This window comes from Natrix helvetica, assembly GCF_964273705.1.
Source record: "Natrix helvetica genome assembly, chromosome: 2".
In the NCBI taxonomy this organism is placed as follows: domain Eukaryota; kingdom Metazoa; phylum Chordata; class Lepidosauria; order Squamata; family Natricidae; genus Natrix; species Natrix helvetica.
The window spans coordinates 179,255,212-179,274,839 of NC_138552.1; the positions used below are offsets into that span (position 1 = coordinate 179,255,212).

A 19,628-nucleotide genomic window follows, 5' to 3' on the forward strand; every position below is an offset into this window, starting at 1 on the left:
GAGGCTTTAGCCAGCTCAGCCTCTCAGGCGACAGCTGAGGTGAGGCTGAACTGTTGACTCTGCTTAACTGTTAAAAAAAAAGCCTCAAAGAAGCACCCTCTACTTTGAGGCAGCAGAACTGCATGCCTCTTAGTCTGACTTTTTAGGTGTTTTATGATCGCTATGTGTGGAACGTGTTTCTTGTGCTGAACGATCATAAAACGCCTAAAAATTCAGACTGGGTGAGGCAAGAAGTTCTGCCTCATAGTAGAGGGCGCTCCTTCTTCCTGTGACTCAGCAGCAGCAGGGTAAGTGACAGCCACAGAGCGCGACTCATTCCGGATTGCTGATTGTGGAGGTGTGGGCTTCCAGCTGCTTTCGCGGCTTCCTAGAGTGCTGAGAACCTTCACACTCTCCCATTAGCCCCAAATGCCACTTCTTGACAAAGAAGCCTAAGCAAAGGAAGGCTGGGCGGAGTAAGAGGGAAACCTTAGTGAGGGCTGCTGGGGCTGCATTGCCCCACTGGGTTCAGGGACTTCTGCCTCTCATGCCATGCTTTGCAGCCACTGCAGCCCCACGCAGATCTCTTCAGGATGCTGGGCAACCTGGTTCTGGGGATTTCTCCCCCCCAAAAAAGACCGACCGTGGTGCTGGGAGCCGGGCTGTGCGCGGAGGAGCTGGCAGCCGGAGTGGCCTAAAGCAGCGCTAGCCAGCATGTCCCACAAGAAGAGCCCCAAGGGCAAAGGCGGCAGTGCTGTGCCCTCCTCCTCCCTGCCCGCTGCCCAGCAACATGCCGCTGCCAATGCTGCCTTCTACGTCTGCCTTATGAAAAGAGAAAGCCTAGCCGCGTTAAATGAGCCTGCCCTGCAGCCTCCTTCATTCACACGTTTGGGCAGGGAGTGGGGCTTTCTTGCACGCTTTCAGAAAGCCCCCCCCCATTGCCCAAACATGTGTGAATTAAGGAGGCTGCAGGGCAGGCTCATTTGCCTTGGCTATCTCCTTTCGTTCTCCGTCTGCCTCATGAAACAAGATAGCCTAGCCAAGCAAATGAGTCTGCCCTGCAGCCTCCTTCATTCCTTCCTTCTCTCAGCGCCCACCAAAGCGTTCCCAAAACGTTCTCATATTCCAGATTAGGAGATCCCAGGTGATTGCAAACAGAATGAAGAAGAGAAATAAATTCCCCCCTGCAATCTCTTGGATGTAACTCTAAGCTATTGTCCATGTGACTGGCTTGATTGGCCAGTGGGATGAGTGGATTCCAAAAGGAATCTGTTCATCCATTTGGACCCTGGACATGTAAGATTTATCTAGTCCAACCCCTTTCCAAGGCAGGAGTCCTTCCTTCTGTTTGAGAGCTGTCAGTGGCAGTCTGGCAGACATGAGGGAAATGGTGTGTGTAGGTGTGTGTGTGTGTGTGTGTGAGAGAGAGAGAGAGAGAGAGAGAGAGAGAGAGAGAGAGAGAGAGAGAGAGAGAGAGAGAGAGAATGAAAGAATAAGAAAGAAAGAAAGTTGGAGAGATAAGAAAGAAGGAAGAAAAAGAAAATAAGTGGGGAGAGAGACACAAGAATGAAAGAAGAAGAAAGGAAGGAAGGAAGGAAGGAAGGAAGGAAGGAAGGAAGGAAGGGAAAGAAAGAAGCCCAAAATTTTGGTTGCTAAGCAAGAGTGTTGTTAAGTGAGTTTCACCACATTTTCCACCCCACCCAGTCACATGGCCGGTAAACCACTCCCACCTAGTCACATGGCCAGCAAGCCACTCCCACAAAGCAGGCCACACCTACAGAAGAGGCTCTAAAATTTTTTGAAACCCACTACTGTATCAATGCCTCACCAGCCATAAACCTCACCGCACGTCACTGCTATCCAGTAGGTAGATACGCTGTGGCAGGTGAGTAAGGAAGCAAGGGATACGTGGAGGTGGATGGAAGGTATGTGCAGGTTGAGGAGGATGTGCAAGGGTGTGAGAGATTGTGGTGAAGATTGAAACCAGTGCATAGAGATGAATGAGTGGTATAACGTGGGTTGAGCAAGGTGCACAAGAGTGCATGAGAAGTGAAGAACAGGTTAGAGCGGGTGCAGTGGGGGTCGGTCTGGGAGTACCTGAGGATGTGTGAGAGATATGGGGAGATCAGGAAGAGTGCTTGAGAGTGAACTGCAGGTTGAGGAGAATAGATTGGGGAGGAGGGGGAGTTGGGTATGATGCCAGAGAGTGCAGTTCAGGTGTGAGGGAGCATGGTGGTATGAGCACAAAGGGCTGTGGGACGGTATGTGGATGGGAAAGATTTATCCAAGCTTATTTGTTTTTAAACATCGGGGTTTTTTTAAATTAAAAATTATAATTTATTATAATATAAACTACAAATAGAAACAGATCAGAAAAGACGGGAAAAAGAAGAAAGGGAGAATGCTAGGGAAAAAAAGCAGTAATTGTGCTTTTGATGCCCTCTGGAAGAGGCAATTGGGCAAAGAATTGGAATGTTGCCAACCCCTCAATTCTAAGCCTCCTCCCTTTTCCTTCCCATCTGATGACTCAGAGAAAACTGTTGAGGTAGGTAATTCCAGAAGCCACACTGCATGCTTTCCTGACTTCGTTGTTTTCTTTCTGTCTTTTTTCTTTCTTTCTTTCTTTCTTTTTTCTTTCTTTCTCTTCCTTCCTTCCTTCTTTTTCTTTCTTTCTTCTTCCTTTCTTTCTTTCTTCCTCCCTCCCTCCCTTATTCCTTCTTCCTTTCTTTCTTCTTTCTTTCTTCTCTTTCTTTCTTTCTTTCTTTCTTTCTTTCTTTTTCTTTCTTCTTTCTTTCTTTGGGGGGTGAGGAATCTTTTGCCTGAGATACTAGAAACATGAACAGTACACACTTTTTTTGGCTGGTTTATTCATTTTATACTCCATTGCATTGTATTTGCAGGCCCTCATGTCTCACGGCCCCTCGCAATCTACTCCATTCGTATTTCATCACAAGGCACCAATTTAATTGCTAAAGAGGGTGCACTTGCCCTAATCTGTGATTAAACTCTAATTCAGATCCTCAAAAATGCGTTTTTGCTCCAACGTACTAGCCCCTTGGTTAATCTCAGAAACAACGTACAGAAAACTTTACGTAGAAATACACTTTAAATGTTCAGTTCTATTTTGATAAATACGACAATCAAATTCAGCAAATAGGATACAACAGATCGTACTACCGGTATCATTTTTCTGTCAAATAGTCTAAGAATTAGGCTTATTTTTCTGGTTCGTTTTTTACTATACTTTCCACTTGTTTTAGGAAAAGCCCATCATGTATTCTGTAACAGATAAGCAAAATAAACGTATTTCTCCTTCTCTAATGTAACACCTGCCAGATATGTACGATCACAGCTCCACTGAAGCTAAAATGCTAAGAACGGAATTAAAATCCAGCACACGTGAAAACTCTCCCGACTCGCACGCTACATTAGGGAAGACATCTCCGCGTTTCCACGGAGGTTTAAAAAACCCCAGTGGGCTTCCAAGCACTTTATCGAGAGGCCCGCGAGTGGATGCTTAGGCGAGAAAATTAATTCGCAGGCATTGCGAACTCAGGTCGCGAGCCCCAAAGCTTCCGCAGAAGAAGAAGAAGAAAAAAGCCCGAAGGTAGTTCGGTTGTGCCAACAAGAAAGAGAGAGGCGTGATCAGATGAACTTTACTGTTTTCCTGGAACTAAGGGCAATGTGCCTTCCACCTTGGGAACTGCGCATGCTCCGATTGGAGAGGACAACCGCAAGCTAGGGGGAGCCAACTCCGAAAAGAGGCTGGGAACCCTGAGCCAGTATTTCCTCCCCCGATCGGTCCATTTTTAATCCCCCCACACACACTCCGCCTCCTCCGCCTTCGCTTCCCCTCCCCTTCTTTCGAATCCTTGCTTGAACTTTTCAGTCCGGTTCTGCAGACGGGTGAGTAGCAAGGCGAAAGGCGCCAGGGGGTTAGCGCTTGCTGCGGATGCCCCCGCCGCCTCCTTCTCTCCCGCGGTCTTCCCATTAGCCCGCTTGCCTAGGGATAATGCGGAGGGGGCGGGGAGTCCTTGGGGACGGGAGGAAGGATAGACCACCCCACCTTCTATCCATCGGTTGCGGGGAAGGAGAGCCCCAGCAGCCTCTGCCTGCGCAGCCCTTGCGGGGATCTCGAGTGGAAGAGGGCTCCTCGGTCAGGTGCAGAGCTATTAAAAGCCGCAAACCAGGAGCCTTTGGGCTGGCTGTGCAGAGAAATAATTAGGCCAGATATCGGTTACTCGGCTTGGGTGGTTACGTGAATATCAGGTGTGTGTGTGTGTCTATGAAGATTGTCAGTGATCCAGGTCATGGTTGCCTCAAAGGTGCTTTTTTTCAACAGGCAACTTGGACTTTCTGATTTTTCTTTGAAGACGTTTTGCTTCTCACCGAAGAAGCTTCTTCAGCTCCTTTGTGTGTGTGTGTATGTGTGTGTGTGTGTGTGTGTGTGTGTATGGAGATTCTCAGATATCCAGGTCATGCTTGTCCCAAAGGTGCCCCCCCCCAAACAAAAGAGGCAACTGGACTTTCTGGTTTTTCTTTGAAGACGTTTTGCTTCTCATCCAAGAAGCTTCTTCAACTCCTGTGTGTGTGAGAGAGAGAGAGGGGGGGGGGGGAGGCAGAGTTATCTGGAGAGGTTAGATTAAGTCTCTCCAATTCAGCCCTATCCTTGAGAACTCCTGAATGTTTCCATAAGAAAGGCTTTTTGCCTTTAGCCTCTTCCTAGGTGGTTCTTCTGAACTTCCATCTCCATCCTATACAGCCTGGGATTTCTCAGTGGTCTCCTTTTCCTCTGCTAATAAGGATTGACAGGTTCTACTGTTTCCCAATGTGGCTGAACTTGAAGAAGTGCTTTTCAAGCTCAGCCAAGGTCAATTTCCCAATATGAGTGTGTGTGGTTCAGTGTTGGACCCAACCATGATTTTGTCTGGCTTAGACCTCCTGGCCTTTTACAGACTTGATACCTGTCTCCTGTGGCATAAGCTTTTATAAACTACAATTCACATCAAGTAGCTTAGGCCTTAACACATGTATGGGGTGTTTTTTTGTTTTGTTTTAATGTATCGTGAATATATCTGTTCCTCTCGAAACTGCTTCACAGAATTGTTGTAATTAGGATCAAGGAAAAACATGAACATGGGAAAAATATGGTAGAGATTAGGGTTATGCAACATTTTAGATTTAAAGAATAAAGGTGCTTCAGAAAATACAGGAACATTCATATAGAATCAATCTTACAGCACCTTCTCCTCTAGCACATTTTATATTGTAATACTTCTGATTTTTTGCCACCATAACAGATTCTTCTCTTACAATAGCACCAATCTGCAAGTCCTTATAGTAGACATATTTTCATGGATTTGTTGGGCAGCTGCAGCCTCATGACTCCTAACTGCTTTAACAAGTGGTAGAGAATAGCCCTCTGAGCTTCAAATCCAAAATGCTACATGATTCTAATTAAGGTTATCATTTTAATTAATTACACAAATGAATAAAAGGTAGGTGTTTGCCCAACCTTCTATAAATTATTTATTTCTTTAACGATTAGCTAATTGCAAGGCACTATAATCTTGGGATCTTGTATTCATTCTGGAGAATCAAGATTTCAATGTTCAGATTCCAGAATATCCTAGATCAGTGATGGCGAACCTATGGCACGCGTGCCACAGGTGGCACGCCGAGCCATTTGTCAGGGCACTTCCGAAGGCATCAGGGAAGCCTCTGGACGGTCCCTAAAGCCTTCGGAACGCTTAAAACAACCCTCCAAGCAAACTGGAAGTGACTTCCCGTTTCCTCGGAGGGTCGTTTTGAGTGTTCTGAAGTCTTCAGGGAAGCCTCCGGATGGTCCCTGAAGCCTCTGAAGGCCTCTGGGGGGGGGGTAGGGGGGCTCTTTTCGCCCTCCCCAGGCTCCTATAAAGCCTCTGGAGCCTGGGGAGGGCAAAAAAAGCATGTAAAAATGGGGGGGGACGTGTTGTGCATGCATGCGCACTGGGGTCACGCATTGCATTATGGGTGCGGCACGCCTGCACACGACCCCCCCTGCGCTCCCCCCACCTGTGGCACGCGAGCCAAAAAAGGTTCGCCATCGCTGTCCTAGATATTATATATAGCTAGACATTTGTAGTCCAAGCTCAGGGGCTGCAGGAAGATAGGAAATTTTTAATTGATTTTGTTTCTTGCAGTTGCCATGCAAGCTACGACCAGTATGTAATTTTTTTTATTGACCAATTTTAGAAGTGTATTATTTCATAAAGTTACTCTTCCACTATTTTGCTTGTGCATAATATTGCTTCCTCAATTCTCTGAAGCACAAAAATCATTTTTCATTTTCTGCTGATGAAAGCCATGATGTTAGTAGAGATATCAGTCAGAGTTCACCTTGCTTTTCTACATATTCAAATTACCATTGGGTTGTTTTTTTTAATGTTCTACATATATATTGCATTCACTTCCTTAGTGCCAACTTTATTGACTATGTAGCCTGGGAATTGGGAGAGCTATAATGATCTCGAAATTAAGACCCCATATTGCAAGACTTGTAAAATATTGTAAACCTGCTTTGGATGGATAGTAAATGCAGACTGTGCAATAAATAAAGAAAACCTGATGTTCTCTTAATGAGGCCTAATATTATCTTCAATTTTGTCACTGTGACTACTGAACTACATACTTTTGGAACTTAGTAAAGCACAAATTATAGGCAGATTTGCTGACTTCTAGCCTTCCTGAAACTGAATGGTAGATCACTAGGGATTAATCATTCAATGTTTATGTTTTGAACACCCATAACAACTCTTATTTCTCCATCCCCCTGTGTTTTTACCACCTTAAAAAGCACACATGGAAAATATTCAACTTCTCTTTATCTAATCTAATTTCTCCTGGCTTTTAGCAGAGGTAAAATTGTCAAAGATAAATGAGTTATGTCCTGCCTTTCTTTGTCCATTATGTATCTTTGTGACAACATAAATCATGTTCTCCATGATAATAGATTATATTTAGATGTAAATCTAAAATCTAAACATCGCTGATGCTGCTTATTCTGTGTGGATAAAAAGTTATTTGAGTGTTGAGATAAAACATTCAGTCCATTATGTTTTACATTTGTCCAAACTATTTATTACACGCTTAAAATGATGCAACTATCATAAAAATACATAAAACAGTGAGTCTCAGTGAAATACTAATTTGGGGAAAAAACAGATTCGAAACCTTGATTCGTGTTGCTTAATGATCTTAATGAAAATAAATTATTTCATACTTGAAGTTTTAATACTGTAAATAATCATAATGCTACATTTAAACAAAAATCAGAAATCTGAACAATGTTGAATTACAGAAGTAAACCCGTTGAAGAAATTGTTCTTCAAATTCTGGATAGATTATCGGTCTCCAAGACAGAACGAGTGCATAATTTGGGGTTTCTCTCGCAGTCTCAGCTCCTGCTGGAAGAGTAAATGGCCATGGCCAGGAGGGTGTTTGACCAAATCCAGAGTGAGCTTGAGCCAGTTCCTCTCTCAGTCCAACCCACCTCATACAATTGCGGAGAAGATAAGAAAAAGAAAATGTATTATGTATGCTTCAGAGATGGTATTCAGCAAGTTCTGACCAGTTCTGGAGAACTGGTAGCGGAAATTTTGAGTACTTCGGAGAACTGGTAAATACCACCTCTGACTGGCCCCGCCCCCATCTATTCTCTGCCTCCCAAGTCCCAGCTGATTGGAAGGAAATGGGGATTTTGCAGTAACCTTCCCCTGGAGTGGGGTGGGAATGGAGATTTGACAGTACCCTTCCCCTGCCATGCCCACCAAGCCACACCCACAGAACTGGTAGTAAAAAAAAATTGAATCCCACCACTGGTATCCTTCCTGCCTTGAGCTATTTATAAAATTAAAAAAAAAACTTTAAAAGCTACAGCTGTAGGTACTTTTGGAGCACCATGATAAACCTATATAACACTAATGCTTCACTAGCGCTTCATTGAACATTTTTTAAAGATTAAGAAAATTATCGTAGTTGGCTTAGGTGCGTTATGTTTTGCCTTTGCCTTCTAGGGTTTTATTACGGCTGTCATTTGTTTACTTGTTTGTAATTCATTGTTAGGACTCCAGAGTTGGAATTACTGGTTGCATGGCAATATAAACTGGGAAATGTAGGGAAAGGCTTCATCCTTGGCGCCTTGTCTCCATGTTAAGATAGTAAAGTAGATGTGTCCCAGAATGGAGATGTTTTGTTCTTTTTCTACTAACTTGAACATACCAATCCTTTGAGACTAGTAGAAGGGAAAACTAAGGGTACAAGCTTGTATTACAGCGGTTCTTGTTGTCAGAGAAATCACATACCACAAATGCTTTCGGATTTACCCATCCTCTTCAATCCTCAAAGTACAAATAATGGGAAAAGCAGAACTGTGCTCAGCGCTAGGATTGAAATTCAAATAGTGCCTGCTTCAGAGAGACGGGTGTATTCCTAAATCATTTTTGGGGTGGAAGAGGTATATCTTAATGCACCTTTTAAGATATCGCAAAAGCCAAATTTGAGATTTGTTTTCGTATTGGAAAATGATTCAGTAGGATCAAATATTTAAAGAATAATGCCTATCTGTCCATTTTAAGTAACAGGATGACAGAATAAAAGATATGAAGCTGTGTCTTGTAAAAGGGGCATCTATTGTTTGATAACAAGTCTTAGCACCTTTTTTTTTCTTTTGAATACATGCACTGTTTTTATCAAGATTTCATATCTATCTCTTTATATCTGAATGAGATACTTTAAAGTTATATAAATAAAGAGAGGTGTGTCAACCAGGAGATTATGGGAGTTAATGAACTATTTATGGAGATCATGTCAAACAGACGACAAACCTGCCTTCGTTCATTAGCCAATGAAGCCGTGCCTGTTTTCACTTTTGTGTTCTTTTTCTTTTTCCCTCTGCTTTTTATTTCAACCTGTTAGACATTGTCCTGGGTTGGGGCTGTTTTATCTTTTAAAGATAAAGGGTTCCTTGTCTCCATGTTAGAACAGTTGCTTTATGTGTAGAAGATCCCAGACAGGCAAATAATGAAAGAAACATTGTTGCATTGTGCTACAAGATCCCTGGCTTTCATGACCCATAAACAAATGGGTCTTGTGCGGAAAATGAACAACACTGAATTTGTAATTCTGCCCTTCCTTGCCTCTGAATCTACTCATTACCCCATCCCAGCAAATCAGCCTGAGACATTTTCAGGTAGCCTGGGATATTGTTTATGTAGATGAAATAGAGCAGGGCTCTCAGACTGGATTTCCTTGAGGGCTGGATCAGCCTTGTAGTTCTCCGTGGGCCGGCGAGGGGGGGAGGAGACAGGAGGGACCACTTCTGCAGCACCCTGACGGCCATAAAGGGGCACGGGGGGGGGCACATGCACCCTCACGCCCCATCGTCAGCCTGGACAGCCTCCTGCAGCACTTTGCTGGCCAAAATGGGGCACAGGGGGGCCGCGCACACCCCCACCTCATTTTCGGCCCGGACGGCCTCCTGCAGCACTTTGCCACAGTCCCCCTGTGCCCCATTTTGGCTGGCACAGGACTGCAGGAGGCTGTCTAGGCCGAAAATGGGGCAGGGGGGGGGCATTTTTGCTAGCAGAGGCACAGCAGGCCAGTCCTTTGCTATTTCCAGGCTGGCCCTGCGAACCAAATTTAAGCAGGGTTTAAATCTAAGCAGATTTAGGCTTTGAGCTACTCATATGATAACTTCCAGCTCTTTCACATGCTCATTGAACAGCTTGTTGAACTAGTTTGCAAGCAGTTGCAAGAAGCAAGGGAAGACTGACTGACTGACTGACTGACCAAACAGGCAGGGAGACTAATAAAGTGAGAAAGAGCTTTTCTCCATTGCACCTCTGATTTTGTCTGAACATAACTATCCTCAATCTTTCTATTTGCTACCCTGAGCATCTATTGTGTTCTTTCATGTATTGTTAGCTTCTTTTCAAGCAACAGCTAGAAGCACCATTTGCCTTGTTGTTTTCTATCCTTAATGCTTTTTGCAAAACAGCAGATATCCGTCTAAGTCAGCTCCTTCTTAACTTCTCCTTTTTGCTTTGATTTTCCACTTTTAACGGAATTATTATTTTAGTTTGTGTTTTAAAGTCAACAATAAAAATATTCCACATAGCAATGCAATTTCTTAATATCCTGAAATAATAAAACATAGAGTTGGAAGCAATAATTAGATAATTAAACTCAGTATTCTGTGTCTAATATTAACGTCTTCCTTACAATAAAGTCTTACTTTTATTTCTACCATGAAGGTTAGGGAAGATTCAAATTTTTTGGATAGAATTGTTAATGGATAATAACATGAAAACGTGAGAATTGTAACCTTAGAGAACTGGAGTGCCATGATCAATACTGATAGTATTGAACTAGATGACATGATAGGTTTGACATAAATCAGTTCAGTGTTTTCCTATGTTGATGTATTCAGGGCTAAGGAAATTTTAGGTCATATATACATATTAAATAATTCTATAATGTTAGTGTGAATTTTTTAGTTGATTGCAAAATTTAAAACTCTATGGTCATGTTTTTTTCTTGTTTACAGGCAGCTGGACGCTTCCTATCTGTGTCCTGAACTACCATGATATCATGGCAAGATTTCGCAGGAGAACATGTATCGTTTTGCTGCTTTTTATTTTATTTATTTGCTCTATAATGATGGCACTGAAAACTCTGAGACCAGAAAGAGTTGGGTTTGGAGATCCATTTGGTCTTGGCCTGTTACCAGATTTTCAGCAACAGACAACACATTTGAAAAAGAAGTTCAGTCTGCATAAAGGAGCAAAAGAAGAAAGTTTCCCACGGACCAAAAGTGTTCATCCTCTACCGATGAATCTCAAAACATCTACAACTTCTGTCAGAAAAATGGAAGCGCTACCTTCTCCCAATTATAACTTTCATGTATTTTACTACAGCTGGTATGGGACTCCACAATTTGATGGAAAATATATTCACTGGAACCATCCGTTATTGACACACTGGGATCCCAAAATTGCAAGTGGTTATCCAAAAGGCAAACACAATCCTCCAGAAGATATTGGATCAAGCTTCTACCCAGAACTTGGACCTTATAGCTCTAGAGACCCATCTGTCATAGAAGCTCACATGAAGCAAATGAGATCAGCATCCATTGGTAAATATTCCATCTCTTTTCCCCTTGTTCCCCCCCTCCCACACACACCTCAAAGCTCATGTCTCTGTCCTGCATCCCTTTGCTTGCTTGCTTGCTATTAGCCTCCTCTCAAAGCCTTTGTTTTGGCTGTATATGATATAAAAATAATCTAATACAGTGCGAGCAAAAAAAAAGTAATAGTCCTGAGATTAGCATATTGTCAGGCGTCAGTAACCAAGAAAGAAACCTCAACTCCATTGTTTAGGAATTAAAAGTACTTTTACTAGTTATGAAAAGATAGCAGCAAAGTAAAGCAAGGTCTGAGTCAGAAAAGCGCAAAATCATACATATCAAACATTTTCCCAACCCCCTCCCCCCAACAGTCCCCACCCCATTGCTCAATCTGCAACTCCCTTAGGTGTCATGTGGGTTGCATCTCCAAGAAGCATCATCAGGTTGGTATGCAGGACGGTTGGCCTTGACCAGGTCCAAACGTCGCCAACAGCATGCGCAGAAAATGGTGAGAATAAAACTGCCTTTTTTACTATCCCTCCTGTACCAGTTATTCCCATCCCAAATACCATTCCCCCCCCCCCCATTTCCGTGGCAGGTGAAAGCAAGTAAGTGAAACAGAGTCTGACACGTATCAAACTCAGCAGCACACATTTCCTAGTCTACGACCAGAGAACAAGCCCAATCTTCAAGGCCAATTCAAAGGATGGCAAGATCAGGGAACCTTAATTTTCTGGGAAATGCTGTTTAAGAAGGCAAACATCACAACAGAGAAACCATACCACTAAGTGTCAGAGTTTGTTGCAGAAATCACATCCAGAAAGCACCAATTCAGCAGGATTCATTAACTTATTTATATACATAATAACACATGAGTAAATGTACAATACCAAGAGTGGTTCTTCAGTTTCAGATCAGAGCAGCAGGTCCAGACTAGTTTCATTTCCAGCACAGAGCTTAATACAGACAAAAAGAACCTCCTCTATACAGGACAGTTAAGCTAAGCCTAAGCCACACCCAGGCACCTAGCTGTCTTCAGCAAATACTGTTTCAGTTTCTAAACAACCCTCATTGACTGACCATGCCTATTCATTGGCTGACCTTGTTGCCATGTCTCTGCCACTCATGAATATTCTGATACTAAGTCTCATCAGAAGAGCTTGTTTTAAAATTGGGAGCATGTCTCCTCTTTCCTATCTTGGAGGATTGGCAGAAATAATGAGAGAAAGGAAGTCACCCAGATAGTGATAGTAGACGGGTCCTAGATTTGGTAAGACTTTGTGGGTTGCAAACAGCAACATAATTTGCAATCAATTTGCAATCAATGCAGCAAAGAGAATTAGAACACAATCACTTCCTTTACTACTGTCTTCTGGACCAGCTGTAGTTTCCAAATGGTCTTCGAGGGCCGCCTTATATTGAGAGCATTGTAATAGTCCACATGGGAGAGGACTAGTGTCATCAGTGACTATGTCATTATTGACACTAGAGACTAGTCATTAGTGACTATGAGAAGGGATTCCCAGTTAAGAAAAGAGTGCAGTGGTGCAACAGATGAATCTAGGGAAAAGCCTCCTTAGAAACAGCTGCCACTTTCTGTTTGAGAGGACTTGAGTCCAGGAGAATCTTCACATTGTGAATTGTGGAAAATGCTATCCAATTTCAAACTAAAGATGGAACGTCCTTGATGCATTTCTTGGTCAGCTTGTGGTTGAAATATACAGCTGGTGTTATCAGCATATTAATGATACCCAACCGCATGTCAACAGATGCTTTCGCCCAAAGGCTTCATCTAGATGTTAAACAGGAGAGGTGACAGCACTGAGCCTTGTGGCAGTCCACACGTCATCAGCCTATTATAATTGAAGTGGCTTGTTGGAAAGTTTAAATAAAAGCTTTAAAATGTGGTGAGGTTTTTAAAAAAACATTTGGGAGGAGGGTGTCAATTCAAATTTATAATAAAAAGATATATGTTTTATTCCTTAGGAGTTTTGGCTCTTTCCTGGTACCCACCTGTTATGGCTGATGAAAATGGAGATCCCACTGATGGGCTTGTGCCTATAATTTTGGATATTGCACACAGTTATAAATTAAAGGTATAGTATTTGAAATTTGTAAAAACTAGCTGTAATGGGTTGAATAAAGTAGTCCATTTTGTTATATCAACAAAGTTTGCTGATATTTTATATCCATTTCTCTTAGATTAAATTCCATTTATATTTATAATTGTATTATCAAATATCATTAATAATTTATTTCAGTAAAAGACTGCTTACAAAATGCTATGTTGTTACCTTCCATAAGTTATATATATTCAAACTGACTGTGCAGCAGTCCTATCTTTTAAATGAATTTTAATTTTGTACCACTCTAGTTAGAAAGCTATTTGAAGCAGCTGTAGCGTCATCATCTTAGAAACAGCACTTCTCTCTCTTAATTCAAAGCAAATATTATCAAATAAATATATACGTAAATACTTTTCCATCCCAAAATTTGTTCTTAGGGATAGTAACTTCTAATTCTTTTGAAAATGAAAGAATTGTCCTTAGTCAAAACTGAAATAATGATTGCCCTTAAAAAAAAAATACAAGAGTTAAAAAATAATTCACAGGTATTTGAGAAATATAGGGTAAAGTTTCCTTAAATCTAATCATTATTAGATTATTAAAATATTATTGTAAATGTTACTTATATATTTTGTCCCAACCCAGAATTGCAGGTCATACTATTATGTCTCAGATGCTAAGGAAAAGATATCATGTACGCTGGCTAGAAATTGTGTGAAGAAATGGCTGGCATAGCCTCTTATTAATGAGTTGTCATTATTGCCAGTTATCTCTTCATTTCAAAGGATAAGGTTGATTAGGGAGGCAGGGCAGATGCGTTGAGGAAAATTGTTTGCTAATAAGGTAAATCCAATTACTTATTCAGGTATAAATTGCTGAACTGGAAAATTTAATAATTTCAACTGCCCAAACCCTAAAATCGATCCCAACACTAATTAAAACTGAACGTTTAATAATTTAAGCATTTCTTGCAAATCGGTACATATTTCTTTTTTCCTTGAGACATTAATATCTTGAAATGCTGTTTCTCTGATGAAATAATCATCCAGTGAATTTAATATTAGATTACTCACTGCCTCTACAGTTTTGCACAAGGCTTTGAAACTATTGGGCAGATAGGCCTCAAAAATGAATCAAAAATGGCAATGACACTGAGACTTTTGATCATTTGAAATTCCAGCCACATTTCTCTTTTCACTGTCGGCACATTTAAATTTGCTCTTCAGATTGGAGTTGGCAATGCACTTATATTTTCTCTTTCTATGGAGAGATTTAACACATTACAGCATTGTCTTTAGGTGATTTTTTCAGCAGATGAAAACATAGTTTTAATACTAAAGAGCTATTAACTTTCTGTTGGTGTCATCTGCCAACCTTTTTTCTGGTTTAATTAATAATGGCTGCCATATAAGGTATATTTATTGTTGTACTGTACTGTAATTGTTTTAAATTGTGTTTATGATTGTTTACTGTCCAGAGTCACTTATCTTAGAAAGGTGGACAGAAATTAATTAAATGAATAAAGCAAAACATTAATTGACATTGCAGCATAGAGCATTTTTGATCTGTGTTTGTATCAAATAGCTATGCTTTCCATTTTCTAACCAATCTGTGTTGGGTGACAACAGGACAAACCCCATTCCCATGTAAAGAACAAAAAATTTATCTCCCTTTTAGTTTTTTCCATTCTTTTTCTACTAAACTTGCAAATATCAAATAAAATTTCTGTTCTTCATAAATAAAGGACTACTGACTTCAGGATTTTTCTGCTCTTTTGAGACATTCAATTTTTTTAACCAAAAAAAAATCATTTTTATATTTCAGATCACTTTCCATATTGAGCCATATAAAGACAGAGATGACCGTAGCATGTACAACAATGTCAAGTATATTATAGACAAGTAAGAACTTGGTGGAATATTTGAATATCAACATGATAATTTTATTTTGTCTCATCTGACTTTATTATCTTCATGGTGATTTATCAATTAAAAATTGACTCATCAATAGACACAGTTCTCATTAAAATAACCTGTTCTCATTCTTTTTGTTCAAATTCACAATATTTAATATCATTGCTGTCATTTTTGTTACTGTGTCATGCAGCAACAAATAGGGGGTTACAAGCAGAGCAATTTGGTAATTTTATCTTTCTCAAATTTAATAAATGTATAGACTACATTTTTAAAATTTGATTTGTTGACTTGCAGTTAATTATCTTTAAAGACCTATCTAATGCTATTTAGGGACGCAGTAGCTCTGTGGCTCTGAACCTGTCACTCAGAAGGTTGGTAGTTCAGTGATTCGAATCCCTAGCACCGCATAACGGAGTGAGCTGCTGTTACTTGTCTCAGCTTTGTTCGAAAGCATGTAAAAATGCAAGTAGAAAAATAGGGACCACCTTTGCTCCTATGGCATTTAGTCATGCCGGCCACATGACCACGGAGACGTCCTCGGACAGCGCTGGCTCTTCGGCTTTGAAACGGAGATGAGCACCACCCCCTGGAGTCGGGAATGACTAGCACATACTGTATATGTGAGGGGAACCTTCACCTAATGCTATTTATGACATTTGAAATGAAATATAATTCAGAAAGAGTCAGGAAGAGTAACTTTTAAGATGATTAGAAATATATATATGGAACAGTTACTTTCTTTTTTGCTTGTTTGCTTTTAGATATGGAAGCCATCCAGCTTTTTACAGACATAAAGTCAGTACAGGTAGAACCCTCCCCATGTTCTATGTTTATGATTCTTACATCACAATCCCAGAAATGTGGGCAAACCTGCTCACTGTATCAGGATCTCAGAGTATACGTAATACACCCTATGACAGCTTATTCATTGCCCTTCTTGTAGAAGAAAAACATAAACACGAAATTCATCGAAGTGGCTTTGATGGAATTTACACCTATTTTGCAACAAACGGCTTCTCTTATGGTTCAAGCCATCATAATTGGCCCAGTTTGAAAGCTTTCTGTGACATAAAAAACTTAATGTTTATTCCAAGTGTGGGCCCAGGCTACATAGATACCAGCATCCGACCATGGAACAATCACAACACACGCAATCGTGTCAACGGGAAATATTACGAGACGGCATTCAGTGCTGCGCTTCTAGTAAGACCTGAAATCATTTCCATCACCTCTTTTAATGAATGGCACGAAGGGACTCAGATTGAAAAGGCCATTCCTAAAAAGACAGATTTGACAACTTATCTGGATTATCAGCCGCATAAACCAAATATTTATCTGGAGCTTACACATAAGTGGTCTGAAAAATATAGCAAAGAAAAGGAACAGTGGCTTACATGAGTTGCTAGTGTGATTGAGAATTCGACCATGAATCTATCACTGATAAACCACTTCCTCACAACATCTTCTCACTCTGACTATTCTGGAGCTTTATTACAGAAAGTTTTCACTTTAAGGAACAAAGGTAACAACAAGCAATACTATCTCTTCAGTTACTTTATTATATGAAGACTGTGTTGGCCATGCTTAATACTGTATATTATTCTCTACTGCAAGTACTGTTTCCAGAGTATTTGAGTGGTGGTACAATAAACTGTTAAAGAGCTAATTTCAAAACTGGCTGCAATTAAAATAATTGCCTAAGATATTTGTATGCAGCTGGTTTTTGTTTTCATTTTTGGGAGCGGGGGCGAAACCCCTCTCAAAGCAAAACAAGTTTAGAACCCATTTCAAATACAATTTGAAAAGCTGTAGTTGAGAAATAACTTCAAGCAAAGGTAGTACTCAGATCCAGTCATTTCTCAGCAAATCTCTTGGATCAGAAGCTTGGAACAACTATGTACAAAGATATTTATCCAGGTCTATTGTAGATTAATGTGTATATGATGCATGATACTGTAAAGAGAGGAATTTCTCTGGGAACTTTTTAGTTCAAGAACCATTTAGAATTAGTTCTACCTAAGAGCATAGTGTTGAAATCCTTCTTGTTCAGATCTTGTTTAATTGCCATGTGAATAGCTGGAATTGGAAATAAATTCCATGTTATTATTTTTAGTGTGTTTTTCAGAACATGAAAAACCTTTTATTTACATTTGCTTTATTAAAATTAGGGAAGAAGGTGAAATTTTCATAATATTTCTAGACAGTAATATTTTCAGTTTAGCTATTTCTAAATTACTACCCACTTTTCTATGTGAATCACTGCAAATAAAATTAGGGAACAACCCTAATCCCCCTGCCAAAAAAAAATGTTGTGGGAAAGGATGGATTAAAGTAACTACCAACTAAAATTGAAATACTGGGAAATGTTAAGTGTCATTCAATTTATTCATAGAATAGTCTGACCTGGAAAAAGGACTTTAACAGGAAGGGCTGTTCCTAATACGGAGAGTTTAAAAACCACATTTAGTTCTGTCCCAAACATCATAAGCTTTTGCTTTTGGTTTTTTTTTTTAGGAAAATGGTCTAGCAAAATAGTTTTACTTTTCAGAACAGGCTAAGAATATGTTTTCACAAACATTCATTGTTAGTCTTCTGAGTTTTAGTCCTCAAGGTACAGGAGGTCATTTAACAATCAATCAAAGTTATACCATATCCCCCCAAAAACTATGTATGGCCTTTTTTCAAAATTACAAATTCTACAGAGCACACCTGATCATTTGCAGGGATGCTGCAGGGAACTCAGCTATTTCCACCACCACCACCCTGCCCTGCCAGCTCCCCAAGGACACTGGACCTGCTTTGCCCCCCCCACTGGATTCCACACAGTCCTCCTCCTTCCCTCACAATCCCTCACTTTACCTTGTGAAGATCTATAGAGCTGAGGAGTTAGGGGGAGGGAAGGAGAATCACCAATGACCTATGCAGCCTGAAGCGGCTGACCTGCATGATTGATTGGCTTGGGAAAGTCCTGTGTTTGGCAAAGAAATGTTTAATTCACTAGCAAAGCAGCCCTTTAACTATAAAAGCTACTTTTATATTGGCTCAGTTCAGTTTCTTTTCACAAAAATGCAGTTTAATAATTCTCAAGCACCCCGTTATCGCTCAAAGTTGTTTATATTGTTTTTAAAAAATCCATAAGTATAGAAATTAATCAGCAACTTAAATTTGCTTCCATACAAGCAAGTTTAGTAAAAAGCAAAACTTTTTTGTTGAGCCATTTCAAATACAATATTTTGCAATCTGAGTGTCAAAAGCTATTCACATGGACTCTTGTAGTGTGAACGCTATTCCATTATAAGCTAAATGATGTGATATTTTTATTTTTGCTAGTGATGGGCAAACTCTTCCAACGGAGCCTGAGAAAATAGTTTTATGCATTTAAAAAAAACACTACCTTGCTTTATTTTGCATTTTGTTCTTAACCTAATTTGCTCTCCGTTTAAGCATCTACGAATCTCATTAGAAGCAGAATGGGCCTAGACACTCTTTTGCTTCAGCTCTCCAGCTGCTGCTTCTTTTTCACTTGTCTTATTTTCCTGGCCACAAAAACATCTGCTGCAATGGGAGCTATTTCTGCCAAGAAATGTGTTTTTTCTAGGTGCCTGCGAACTTTGCATAGAAGCAACTAGACCAGCGATGGCGAACCTTTTTTGGCTCACGTGCCATAAGTGGGGGGAGCGCAGGGGGGTCGTGTGTGGGCGTGCCGCACCCATAATGCAATGCGCGACCCCAGTGCGCAAAGGTGCACTACAGGCGCACCCCCCCACCATTTTTACATGCTTTTTTCGCCCTAACCAGGCTCCAGAGGCTTTATAGGAGCCTGGGGAGGGCGAAAACAGCCTCCCCGCCCCCCCCAGACGCCCTCTGGAGGCGTCAGGGAAGCCTCCGGACAGTCCCTGGAACCTTCGGAGCACTCAAAACGACCCTCCGAGCAAACCGGAAGTCACTTCCAGTTTGCTTGGAGGATCGTTTTGAGCGCTCCGAAGGCTTCAGGGACCGTCCGGAGGCTTCCCTGATGCCTTCAGAGGGCGTCCGGGGGGGGCTGTTTTCACCCTCCCCAGGCTCCTATAAAGCCTCTGGAGCCTGGGGAGGGCGAAAAATGACTTTAAAAAAGGGTGAAGTCAGCTGGCCAGCGTGCGCATGCGCGCTGGCCAGCTAACAGGGCAGCACTTCATGTGCCCTGACAAATGGCTTCACGTGCCACCTGTGGCACGCATGCCATAGGTTCGCCATCACTGAACTAGACCAAGGGACATAACCTGTGTTTTTTTTAGTTGAAGAATGGTGCAGGTGCATCTCTTGAAATCCCTTCAACATTGTCATCTGCTGCCAAATGGCCAAAAGAAGTTGAGAAAGAAACCATGTCCTCAGCCCACTTCATCCTCTACGTCTCTCTTTGGCTTTTTAGCAATTGATAAAACATTTGAGGAGTTGAGGCTGATGAGGGCCTGGTTTTCTAGGCATGCTAATAATAGAAATGTAATCATATTTTGCTATTATTTT

General features: G+C 41.1%; 1 protein-coding gene across 2 annotated transcripts; it reads left to right on the plus strand.

Moving 5' to 3' along the window:
- Nucleotides 1–3,728: 3,728 nt before the first annotated feature.
- MANEA (mannosidase endo-alpha) lies at nucleotides 3,729–17,242 on the plus strand. Of its 2 annotated transcripts, none has more exons than XM_081942317.1 (5): nucleotides 3,729–3,885; nucleotides 10,565–11,152; nucleotides 13,130–13,239; nucleotides 15,034–15,110; nucleotides 15,887–17,242. In XM_081942317.1, exons 2-5 carry the CDS (start codon nucleotides 10,609–10,611, stop codon nucleotides 16,521–16,523), a joined length of 1,368 nt encoding a protein of 455 aa, XP_081798443.1. In that variant the 5' UTR covers nucleotides 3,729–3,885; nucleotides 10,565–10,608; the 3' UTR covers nucleotides 16,524–17,242. The 2 variants fall into 2 exon arrangements, with proteins under 2 accessions (XP_081798443.1, XP_081798444.1); XM_081942318.1 differs by lacking the exon at nucleotides 3,729–3,885 and adding an exon at nucleotides 4,051–4,248.
- Nucleotides 17,243–19,628: the final 2,386 nt, after the last annotated feature.